Source organism: Epargyreus clarus, unplaced genomic scaffold (assembly GCF_041222505.1).
Source record: "Epargyreus clarus isolate Ecla_fem2 unplaced genomic scaffold, WU_Ecla_fem_2.2 ptg000022l, whole genome shotgun sequence".
NCBI lineage: Eukaryota > Metazoa > Arthropoda > Insecta > Lepidoptera > Hesperiidae > Epargyreus > Epargyreus clarus.
The window spans coordinates 1,834,080-1,847,034 of NW_027332229.1; the positions used below are offsets into that span (position 1 = coordinate 1,834,080).

General features: G+C 42.6%; 2 protein-coding genes across 3 annotated transcripts in view; both read left to right on the plus strand.

Moving 5' to 3' along the window:
* The first annotated feature begins 59 nt into the window (after positions 1–59).
* LOC140751292 (uncharacterized) lies at positions 60–6,410 on the plus strand. Of its 2 annotated transcripts, XM_073085189.1 has the most exons (2): positions 60–4,923; positions 6,049–6,410. In XM_073085189.1, exons 1-2 carry the CDS (start codon positions 640–642, stop codon positions 6,316–6,318), a joined length of 4,554 nt encoding a protein of 1,517 aa, XP_072941290.1. In that variant the 5' UTR covers positions 60–639; the 3' UTR covers positions 6,319–6,410. The 2 variants fall into 2 exon arrangements, with proteins under 2 accessions (XP_072941290.1, XP_072941289.1); XM_073085188.1 differs by having other exon boundaries at positions 60–6,410.
* Positions 6,411–7,694: 1,284 nt separating this feature from the next.
* The window catches only part of fbl (pantothenate kinase 3 fbl), a 46,976-nt gene continuing 41,715 nt past the window's right edge, over positions 7,695–12,955 (plus strand). The window contains exons 1-3 of the mRNA XM_073085057.1: positions 7,695–7,833; positions 11,159–11,253; positions 12,481–12,542. Of these exons, the coding sequence (XP_072941158.1) occupies positions 11,244–11,253; positions 12,481–12,542 (72 nt within the window). The 5' untranslated portion in view covers positions 7,695–7,833; positions 11,159–11,243. The remainder of the gene's footprint in view (positions 7,834–11,158; positions 11,254–12,480; positions 12,543–12,955) is intronic.

Genomic DNA, 12,955 nt, shown 5'->3' on the forward strand with positions numbered 1-12,955 from the left:
AAAGTTATCGTCACTTGCCACTGGTTGGAAAATGTAAAGTATTGTATTATTACATTATTACTGTTAGCGACGTCTTCAACCCGTTAGAATTAGTTATGTATAATAAGAGTTTTAATTGAAAATAAAAGATAATCTATATTAGGTATTAGGGATATTTATAAGAATGTAATTTGATAGAATAGGTTGTTTTATTAGTTAGAATAGTTTTAGAAATAATTAAGATATAAATAGTAACGAAAAGAGTTACACGTGTCAGTTACACGTGCCAGTTACACGTGTCACCATTATAACCTTGTAACCTTGTGAACCCCGAATTATCCTTGGACACGTCGCGACAGGTCCGAAAGACAGAAAGAGACGCGTGAAGCGAGATGGGTATATGCTCGCACGCCATTGGCCTACAGAGGCATATTACTAGTGAGACCTGTCGCGCGTTCCGTACCTTAATTCGGGGTATAAATATAGGTCCGATTTGCGGACTATGTAGATGTACAGTCGAATTCTGAGCTTCTATGGAAATATACGCATTTGAAAGATAAGAACATTGGAAGGTTTTCTTCGGTCGACCGGCACCTCTCCCGATACGTCACATTGTTTGGTCCTTCTACGTCGGATAGGGAAGAGAAGAAAAAACCGAAGATGCCTACCGTTCGTTCAAGGTCACCGTCACGCTCCAAGCAGGAAGAACGAAGCTCAGAAGAATCAAGAACGGACTGGTCGATTTTCACACCTACGGACACCGTGACTGCGTCAACGTCCACATCTCGTCACACGATCGCCACCACCTCAACCGCCGCATCCGCCTCGACGCATGGAAGAAGAACGCGCGCCGCGACGGCCGCGACCGCAGCCGCCGCCGACGCTACCGCGACCGAGGCACCGAGCGCGACGACTACGACTACGACCGCGACCGCGACCACAACGACGAGTAGAACTACGCGCACCGCACCGACCGCGACTGCGCCCGCACGCAGCGTGTCCACGAATCCCGCGACTACGATGCCCGCACCCGCGAGCATCCCGCACCACGAACCACACACGCATCTGAAGAACATTGGAAGGCCTAGCGTCCCTCCGTTCGCGTCTTCAGACACCGTGGTCCCTCGGACGACCAGATCCTCAAGGTCACGCAAGGCAGAACTCAGAGCACAAGTGGAACTTCAGAAAAAGCAGCTAGCGGCCGCGGAGACCGCCGCAGCCCTCGCACGCACCGAACTGGAACTTGCACAATGCGACTCCGAAGATGAAGTAGACAACGAATTCGAAGCTGAACGTCACTCGCACATCGAACAATGGGTCCAACACACCGCGTCTTACGTGGAAGCCCCGAATGAAAAGGAAGTACCTTCACACAAGAGCGAACTTAAAGAACTCGCCGACGCCATTATCGTCGCCGCGCGCACAACGCAACCAACGCCTGCGGCTCATAAGGTATGGGACTTACCCGACTTCAACGGATCTAACGAAGAATGGCTGCCTTTCAAGAGGTCATATATGGACAGCGCGGAGCAGTTTAACGACGTACAGAACATGGCTCGCCTAAGAAGAACAATAAAGGGAGCCGCCAGAGAAGCAATACGAAGCCTGCTTTTCGCATCGTCGGAACCTCAAGAAATCCTCGCCGCGTTAGAACGTCGTTTCGGGAGACCAGAGCAACTAGTTCTCGCAGAAGTTGAAAGGATGAAGGACTTACCCCGTATTAGCGACGCACCCAGGGACATCTGCGCATTCGCGAGTCAAGTCAGCAACGCCGTTACAACGATAGAAGCTTTGAAGAAAGTCCAGTATTTATATTCACCGGAGATCACAAGAGTCGTCATTGAGAAGCTGTCACCCATACTTCGGTATCGATGGTTCGACTTCAACGCCAGCATGGGCCACGATGAACCAGAACTGGTGAAACTTAAGAAGTTCCTCAATTCTGAAGCTGATTTGTGTGGATCGTTTGCACCGCCCGAACTGATTAAGAAGAGGTTCGGGCAAAGAAGATTCCCTGTCCACACAACGCAAGATGACGAAGAAGAAACGCACATTGTAGCAACGTCATCGGAACCATATAAGAAGAACTGCTTCCATTGCAATGGAGAACACTGGCTCACCGAATGCAAGAATTTTATGGAAGCAACAACCGATGAGAAATGGGAAATAGCGAAACAGAAGCGTTTATGTTTCAAGTGTCTGCGACTGAGACACGTACGAACGAATTGTAAAGCACAGCCGTGCAGAAAATGTAAGAGACCGCACCACACGTTGTTGCACTCGGAGCTGACTCGCACAACAGCACCGTCTACGCAACAACAGAAGCTCGCACCGTCCCCCTGTAATCAAGCAAAGGAAATAGAAGATGTTCGTCCCGTCTACGCCGCAGCGGATGGGGCAAGAATTTATTTGAAGATGATGCCTGTCGATATCTACGGACCCAAAGGATCAGCCCGCGTACTAGCACTACTAGACGAGGGCTCAACGGTTTCCCTGCTGGACGCCTCCATCGCCTCACGTATTGGGGCCACGGGGGAAGAAAAAGAATTAATATTGGAAACCGTCGGTGGGAAAATAATCACCAAAGAAAAGTCACAGAAAATGGATCTGAAGATAAGAGGCATACACAGGAGGGACAAACGAGCCTTGAGAGGCGTGCGCACCGTTGAAGAACTGAAGTTGTCACCTCAATATGTAGATGGGAAATCTATTGAACGATGCGACCATCTGAAGAATTTAAAGAATGAATTAGTATATGAAAAAGGAAGGCCCGCACTGCTCATCGGTCAGGACAACTGGGACCTCATAGTCTCAAGGAAGATCGTGAAAGGGAAACGAAGCGAACCTGTGGCTTCTCTCACAAGCCTGGGTTGGGTACTTCACGGGGGCCACACCGGGATAGCTTCAGTTCACTTCATCAACCATTGTCGAATAAATAATAAAGAAGAATCACTTGAAGAATTAATTAAGAAGCACTTCGAATTAGACTCAATTGGAATAAGAGAACGACGTCCTAGCAACGATGCAGATGAACGAGCGTTGAAGATACTTAAAGAATCTACAAGGCAGTTACCAGATGGAAGATACGAGTCCGGGCTTCTGTGGAAATCTGAAGACGAGAGGTTGCCCAATAACTACACTCAAGCTCGCAACAGGCTGCTGGGTATTGAAAAAAAACTGGATAGAGATGCAACCCTCAAAGAAGAATATAGCAAGCAACTAGGCAACCTGTTGACAAGCGGGTACGCCGAAGAAGCGCCGGAGAACATCACAATGGGCCGGACTTTCTATCTTCCTCATTTCGCCGTGAAACATCCATTGAAAGGGAAGATTCGAATAGTATTCGACGCCGCCGCTAAGCATGAAGGGAAGAGCCTGAACGACGCGCTGCTACCAGGTCCAGACCTACTCCAATCTCTCTTTGGGGTATTAATACGATTCCGAGAGGGGCCCGTAGCAGTCGTCGCTGACGTGAAAGAAATGTTCCTGCAAATCCAGATAAGAGAGGAAGACCGCGACAGCCTACGCTTTCTTTGGCGAGGTGAAGACCGAGGATCGAAGCCCAAAGAATATAGAATGAAGTCTGTAATCTTCGGCGCCGCGTCTTCTCCAGCAACGGCTATCTACGTGAAGAACATCAACGCGGAGCAACATGCAAAGGAACATCCGAGGGCAGCCCGAGCAATCATCCGCAACCATTATATGGATGATTACCTACAGAGCTTTTCTACAACGGAAGAGGCGGCATCCGTTGCTGACGAAGTAAATCAAGTGCACAAGAAGGCTGGATTCATATTGAAGCAATGGGCCAGCAATAAAGAAGAAGCCTTAGCCAAGATAGACGCGAACGAGAATATTAAAGAAAAAAGACTTGGCCAAGAAGAAGAGAAAACATTAGGTATGAGGTGGCTCGTACAAGAAGACGCATTAGCCTTCAACGTCGGTCTCAGAAACACACCATTGGAGGTCAAGAATGGCAACAAGAAGCCCACGAAGAGAGAAGTCACCAGCGCAGTAATGTCTACCTTCGACCCGCTTGGACTCGCTACCCCAGTCCTGATAATGGGGAAAAGAATCATACAAGACCTCTGGAGAACCGGAGTCCAGTGGGACGAAGAAGTCAATGAGGAACAGCATCGCGCCTGGGAAGAATACGCTGGGAACGTCAAGTCCTTGAGCTGCTTGAAGATACCTCGATGTCTAGCACCAACAACGAGATCGGGCGAAGTACACACCTTCGTCGACGCCAGTGAAACCGCATACGCCGCCGCCGTGTATTGGAGGTCAACAGCTGACAACGGGGAGGTCAACATCAGGCTGATGGCTGGGAAGGCGCGAGTGGCCCCAGTGAAAGCCACATCGATTCCCCGCCTCGAACTACAAGCTGCTCTGTTGGGTGCAAGACTGGCTGCGTCCGTATGCGAAGAAACCGATCTCACTGTTACCAGTAGAGTATTCTGGTCGGACTCCACGACCGTTCTACAATGGCTGAAGGCGGACCCACGACGATTCAAGGTGTTCGTTGCACATAGACTCGCCGCCATAGAAGAACTCTCTAAGCCGAACGAATGGAGGTGGGTATCCACCAAGGACAACCCAGCTGATGATGCGACTAGGAACACCCCACGAGACTTCAACGAAGAGGCAAGATGGTTCAGAAGTCCCGCGTTCCTTTACGGTCCGAAATCTGACTGGCCCGTAAAGATACTGAAACAAGAAGATGACTCTGAAATAAAGAAAAAGAGTGCCTGCACCATCGCCGCCGTTAATGAAAAAGAGAAGTTGCTCGACCCTCGCAAGTTCAGTAATTGGTGGCGCCTTCTGAGGACGACGGCCAGGGTTTATATGTTTATAGACATGTGTCGAAGGAAATGCAACAAAGAAAACTCCGAAAAGAAGGCTAATGAAACTCACCTGTGTATCGACCGCAAGTATTTAAAGAAGGCAGAAGCGACATTAATAAGAAACAGTCAAGATGAAGCATTCGAACGCGAAATAAATAGCATGAAACGAAATAAACCAATCGAACGTTCCAGCCGGTTGGGAAATGTGGACGTCACTCTGAACGATGACGGAATTCTTCGACTCCGGAGCCGGACATCGAAGATCGAAACGAATGGAAAAGGACTGCCGATCCTTGATGGGAGGGAGCACACAACCCAGCTCATTATAGAGCACTATCATCGGCATTTGTTGCACAGCAGTCACGCCACTGTCATCAACGAGCTGCGACAGAAATATTGGATCTTATCGCTCCGGGAGGCCGTGAGGAAGGTCACCTACAAGTGCCAGTGGTGCAAAATGCGAAGGACCAGGCCGCAGATGCCACCACCAGGTGACCTACCACGAGAACGGTTAGCACACAACCAGCCTCCCTTCACCTGCGCAGCAGTTGACTACTTCGGGCCGATGCACGTGACCATTGGCCGGCGACGTGAAAAACGCTGGGGTGCTCTCTTCACCTGCCTGACAACCAGAGCAATACATTTAGAATTAGCTGCGTCCCTCAGCACGAGTTCAATGATCATGGCCCTACGACGGATGGCAGCTCGACGGGGAAGCCCACGTGTCATATTCAGTGATAACGGAACGAACTTCGTTGGGGCTAATAACGAGCTGAAGAACGAAATTAAGAACATAAAAAACGAAGAGCTCATCAAGGCCGCTGAACAGGAGGGGATATTATGGAAGTTCATCCCTCCGGGAGCTCCTCACATGGGGGGAGCATGGGAACGAATGGTGCGATCGGTGAAGGTCGCACTGGTCGCCGTCCTCGGGGAGAAGAGCCCGCCTGAAGAAGTCTTATACACGCTACTGACCGAAGTTGAGCATACGGTCAATTCTCGCCCTCTCACCCACTTGAGCGCCGATCCTCGAGACGAAGAAGCCTTAACCCCCAACCATTTTTTGATTGGTAGATCGTGCGGAGCTGCAGTCCTCGGGGAGTTCGACGACTCCTGTCTCGTGGGGAGAGCCGACTGGAAAACCGTGCAACACATGGCGGACCACTTCTGGCGAAGGTGGATGAGGGAGTACCTCCCTACCCTCATGCCACGGCGAACCGACAAGGGCAAGAACACGGACTTCCGCGAGGGTGACATAGTCATCATAGCCGACGCCACGCTCCCGCGCAACACATGGCCGCGGGGGCAAATCGAGAAGACATTCCCTGGACCTGACGGGAGAATCCGCATCGTCGACGTGCGAACAAGGGGCGGAACGCTGCGCCGACCGGTGTCCCGACTCATCGTGGTGAACCAGACGCCGCCACCTGAGGATGGAGTGTCCGGACCGCCGAACACTGGGGGGAGATTGTTAGCGACGTCTTCAACCCGTTAGAATTAGTTATGTATAATAAGAGTTTTAATTGAAAATAAAAGATAATCTATATTAGGTATTAGGGATATTTATAAGAATGTAATTTGATAGAATAGGTTGTTTTATTAGTTAGAATAGTTTTAGAAATAATTAAGATATAAATAGTAACGAAAAGAGTTACACGTGTCAGTTACACGTGCCAGTTACACGTGTCACCATTATAACCTTGTAACCTTGTGAACCCCGAATTATCCTTGGACACGTCGCGACAGGTCCGAAAGACAGAAAGAGACGCGTGAAGCGAGATGGGTATATGCTCGCACGCCATTGGCCTACAGAGGCATATTACTAGTGAGACCTGTCGCGCGTTCCGTACCTTAATTCGGGGTATAAATATAGGTCCGATTTGCGGACTATGTAGATGTACAGTCGAATTCTGAGCTTCTATGGAAATATACGCATTTGAAAGATAAGAACATTGGAAGGTTTTCTTCGGTCGACCGGCACCTCTCCCGATACGTCACAATTACATTTTAGTCAATTGTACTATATATTGTTGAGAAATAATTATACCATAAATCATTTTGTATCAAATACTATGGAGTATCATCGATAATCCAGATGTCGTAGTCATCCCCTAAGTTCGTTTCATGACAACGTTTTCAAAAAGGTCATCTGAAAAATATAATATACGTCTCCATGGCGCATATTATAGATAAAAGTTATCACAAAAAATTATGTACTCATAGTTACATTAAAATTACTCGGTGAAATACTATATATTTGAAGAAAAATAATGTTAACAACGCGAGTAGGGTGTGAGAGTGTGTGGCCACGAGGCGCAGTGAGCAGTGCGAGAAGCAAGGTGTGGACGCACCATTAAATAACAGAATGCAACAAAGCAGCGGAAGGGTGCACGACGCACGTGCGCTTCCCCCACCTAATATATAAGACTGACTCAGATTTCTTAAACACAGAAATTAGGGGCTCCTCGCTGCTAGTAGCTTTGTGTATACTAAATAGTTGACCAACAACCAAATAGCTTCGATAATTCCATTTTTACGTAACAATCGCGTATCGCTTGACTGCGCTGTCACTAGTTTTGCGTGTACTAAACAAATCGACCAACAATCGAACAATCGACGAACAATCGAACAATCGACCAACAATCGAACTATCGAACAATCGACGAACAATCGAACTATCGAACAATCGACGAACAATCGAACAATCGAACAATCGACGAACAATCGAACAATCGACCAACAATCGAACAATTTCGATTGTTCGATAGTTATTCGAATACAATCGAAGAATTTCGATAGTTATTCGAATACAATCGAACACAATAACAATCGAATAATTCGATTGTTTTTAGTAACAATCGCGCATCGCTACTTGGTAATGGCTTCGGGCAATTCTGACTAAAGTGATTTTGGGTATCACGTTTTCACGTAAATTTCCTAATTTTCACTGTGATTTTTCTTAAAATAAACTTCCCTACACGTCGCTTATGTTCCTGCCGAGCTATTGTTGGTAAGTTTTGATATTTAAACGCTGTTATTATGTTATAATGGCATGTATTTTTTGTGTAATATTTTAGTAGGCCGCGGCAAGTTGGTTGTGCCACTTTCGTCTCGTAATTACTCAGTTATAGCAACTTAGCCGAACCAGTTTTGTTTGTGTATGTAGATAACTAAATAAAGTGTTCGTTGCGGTGCGAATTCGTCATTATTGATGAGGCCTCTTCAAGATTAACTCACTTCAAAGTTACGATGGCGATCTTGTATCGTCGATTATTATTGCGAAAGATATCTAATTATATGAAGATAAATAATATCGTTATATCAACACTCGGCTAAACGTCTTGTTTACGATCTTACTAAGTGCTGTTAAGTCATTCAAATATGAAATTGTGTATTTTATACTACATTTTTCCAAAATGAATACATTTTGCTAACATATTGATAGTAAACTTAGTCTAAAGTATTTTTTCAATAGTGATTTTAATGTTAGTGGATCATTGGGGGACTGGGGTTTGAATCCCAGGTACACATTTTAATTATTCAGTCATAAGAATATTATGAACTACCAAAGTATTATTAAAATAATGCAATAATGCAAAATAATATAAAATAATGCAATAGTAATAGCAATAGTAAACTATTATGTTATTATTTTTTTGTAAATAGTTCCTGAAAAGCACTGATAGCGTAGCGGTTACGAAACGCGGCCTCTCGATCGAAGGGGTCTGAGGTTCAAATCCCAGGCACGCATGATGAATTTAGCTTTCTGTTTCTGGGTTTGGGTGTTTATGTATTTGTCTGTATCTGTCCATGGCACCCACGATACAGGGAATCCTAGTGTGGGGCTGTGAGTGTAGAAAGCGTTTTAGTTTTTTAGTATTTAGTATAATTATTATTTTTGTTAGAACTGATACATATTTAAGAAGCATTTTTGATACATTTTTACCTTAAAATCAATCAGTAGATCATTGCTCAAAAAAATATTGTAATGACCAATGACTAATTTTGATAAGTTCTACCACCAAAGGGCTAATTGATAATGATAATGATTATAATTAAGTACTATTATTTGCAATTTATCACAAAGTCTTATCATGCAATTATGGTGTCTTCGTATATGATAATCATCAGGATTACGGTAATTTCCTGAATGATTAAAATCAATAATCAATATCAATAATTATATTGTACTTGAAAAAATAAAACAACTTCATTATTAATAACCAATCTATCTATCTATTATATTATTTAAAAAAAAAGTTCAAACATGTCGTTAAACGAACGCTATGTATAAATGCGTACTATAAACTTAATAACTTAATTACTTGACTGATATAACGGTGTGGTCTGAAGTAGTTCCAGCATCACTTGTACCATTACGTTAAGTTTAACATTGTACAAAACATTTTTTTAAAAGATGTATGTTATGGAGTTTATTTCGCCGCTTCTTCACCATAACGAAACACCTTATGAAGTGGTGGTAGTTGTATTGACATTCTAAAAGCGCTCTGTAAAGAACCTATTTTGCATAAAAAAATTGGTTTAATATAATGGGCATGATGAAAAATTTTGAACTCCCCTTCTATAATGTAGGTACATGTCTACTGATTTCAAAAATCGTATTATTTCGGCAATAAATTCAGTATTAACGGAAATATTAGCATTTTTAAAACAAATTTTGAATTAAGCGCGAAAACGCTCACGGGTGTCATGGCGTCCGCGAGTGTCGTCACGCTTCGATATTCCATAGAAAAGTTCAAGCAATACGGTGACACGCCAAAAAAATGACGTCATTTCATGTCAAAATATAATGAATCCTAAAGTTTTGATTAAAACTGGGCTATTTTTGAGAATGCTTTCAACATATTGTTTTTAATTAAATCATTTATTAATCGATTTTTCAATACTGTCATCATGCCCATTATACATTTCAGAGATTACTTTGCCTATGTACTTTTCCGGCCAGGGGGGTGTAAATGCACCGCCTTGCACCCCCCTACGCTGCGCCCACGAATTTGATCCTACGTAAATCAAGAAAATGTGATGTATCGATGTTTTTTGAGTTGCGTCAGTCTTTTCTGATATAACGAGCTTTTAATTTAAGTAATATTTTGATTCCCTATTTTATCTCCTTGGGGGTAGAATTGATCAAAATCCTTTCTTAGCTGCCTACGTCATAACACTACCTGCCTGCCAAATTTCAGCTCGATCCGTCCAGTGGTTTGGGCTGTGCGTTGATAGATCACTATGTCAGTCAGTCACCTTTGAGTTATATATTATCCTGTTATGTCACTCTGGTAACCAATAAGCGCCTTATTCTCTAACCACAACAACAGATTACGCATGTCGCATATCTCATACAACATCCGTTTTAAAAATAACTAACTTACAATATTCTGAATGACAATAGGGTTGAATAGATAACTTACAGTTACAGATAGGCTTTTGCCGGCCTCGCTAGTCAGTTTTATCTATCCCTCGGGAACGGTACTTTTTTCGGGATACATAGTACCCTCATAGATTAGTAAAGATTACTCACTCCTAACAAGACTAACTAACTAAAGACTAACTAAAGTAACCAGTTTTGACATTTTTTTTTATAATATAGAAGTAGCAGACGAGCATGCAGTCCACCTGATGGTAAGTGGCTACTGCCGACCATGGACATTTGTAATCAACCCCAGATAGGATTAGATATTCCTACCTGAGGTCGGCCACAGATGCGCCGCTACCCCTGAGGACTAAGCTGGAACGCCTCGAAAAGTCTGTCTCCCTTACCACACCCTTCAAATCGGAACACAGCAGCGCTTAACACTGCTGTTATTAGGTAGAAATAGGTGTGGCGGTGGTGCCGCCGGAGTCGAACCACAAAGGAAAATTGAAATGTCACTGTCATCTATTGTCGTGTTTGAAAAATTTAAACGACATTTCTCTACACTTTTTCTTCTATTTCGTGTTGTTTATGTATTACTTTACTGCACATGTCGGCATTGTTCCGCGTAAATTACACCATGACAGTCGGGGACGTAATGGGAAAACAGACATTTTTTTTATAATATATGAGTAGCAGACGAGCATGCAGTCCACCTGATGGTAAGTGGCTACTGCCGCCTATGGACATCTGTATTCAACCCCAGATAGGATTAGTTTCCTACCTGAGGTCGACCACAGCGCCGCTACCCCTGAGGACTAAGCTGGAACGCCTCGGAAAAGTCTGTCATAACATTTTATCATTTGTGGGTTCCTTCAATTACAAGGCGGCGAGATATCTACTAATCTATGTCTTTAAGAATGAGTGGTTACCTGCCCATATTATTTTATTTGCCTTTCCTCAGAAGCATGGCAACCCGGTGACGTCACAGTCCACCAACGCCATCTACAACGACCGCCAACCGCACCGACACACTGTTACCACCCGGAATGGTGTTAGGTGAGTACCATAGACAATAATTGTCATAGATTAATAGTGAAGTAACGCCATAGACAATTTTGTTTTATCTTTTGTTTTATATCTTTATTTGCTAGAATAATAATAATAATATAATACTTTATTGCCTCAATATACAATACAATAAGAATTACAATTAAGATTTACAAAAAAAGAAACAAACATAAGATTGTAGAGGCAAAAGGAGGTGGCTCAGCGTTTGCTAACACAGAGTCAGGGTTCCGTGCAGCGCTGTTTTTCAGCCACATCCTTGTCCCTCAGATGTTAAGCGGGAATAAGTGGCCGTCGCCTTTTTTAATACAGTTTCCACACAATTTGCATTACAATTTATTAACAAATGTTCTTAAAATTATACAGTTCTCTTATCCTGCCTCGTCAGCATGCAAATTATTATAGGTATTATGTACACTATAATTTATTTTTAAATAAAATAATAATTACCACAAACAATACGATATACTAAATTTCTTTAAAGTGTCAATTTACCAATATAAATTAAATTCTTATAATATGTCAAACAAATAAAAAGGTAATTTTTAGTCTAATTAATTTTCATTTTTATTTCATTTCAATGTTTTGTTATAGACAAAAATGAGGACAAGTAGGTTAGGTTAGGTGAGGTTAAGATTCGTAATAATGTTAGCATTTAAGCTACTTTTCTTCTGTATAACTGTATTATTCACAAGATTGAAAAGAAGAATATCTTTTTTTAATATTTTAAGACTTAGACAGCATATTAAAGAGGGAAAATTCGAAAAAAAAAGTAAATTAAAATTAAGTAGATTATAAAAAGAAAAATATTTTTTTTTCTATTTTTAATCATGAAGTATCTTTGTTTTGATGTTTGCGATTAAAAAGCATTATTAAAAAATTGGCAAAAAAATCGAATATGCCATTTTGTAACTATTAATGTCGTTACAGCATAGAAACTTCGCTGTTTTCCAAAATGATCCTAATCCTCAGGATATTAGTAAGATTTAAATCTATATTATCCTTATCCTTTTAACCCTATGGCATTAAAAAAAAAGAGAATAATAATTATTAAAAAAAAAGACAAACCCACTGAGTTTCTTACCGGATCTTCTCAGTAGAGGTCGCGTTCCGATCCGGTAGTAGTTTAAGAAAATATTGTACCTGACAATTTGTAAGTGCCGTCGTTGGCCTATACAAAATAAATATATTTCATTTCATTTCTATTTTCTTTTCTAGGTGCCCCTCCTTCAATATTCCTGAAGAACCTCAATCTACCCACTCCACTCCTTCTCCAACTTGTAAGAACCACATTATAATTATTTCCTTTTATAGGTAAAACATTTGAACGGATATATATAACTAGCTGACCCGTTTTTAAATGTTAAGGGTGACCAACCCTTATCAGTTAGGGATATGAAAAATAGATAGTAGCTAATCCTCAGAAATTTGGTGAAAATCGGTAAAGCCGTTTCGGAGGAGTACGGTAACTAACGTTGTGACACGAGAATTTTATATATAAGACTAGTATACAAGAAGTTAAGAAATCTTTGATAGCGTGGAAGGATAGTGACATCATCTGATGAGCAGCGAAATACGTCACAAACTTAGGACTTCGCCGTGAAAAGTAAATTAAATAATTCGCCAAGTAAGAGTTGAACTCGCACATGGAGGCTTCCGTACCACCAAATGTTCATTGTTTTTATTCATTTTA

Coding starts and splice junctions, on each gene's coding strand:
- LOC140751292 (XM_073085188.1), top strand. CDS start 640: ATGCCTACCGTTCGTTCAAGGTCACCGTCACGCTCCAAGCAGGAAGAA.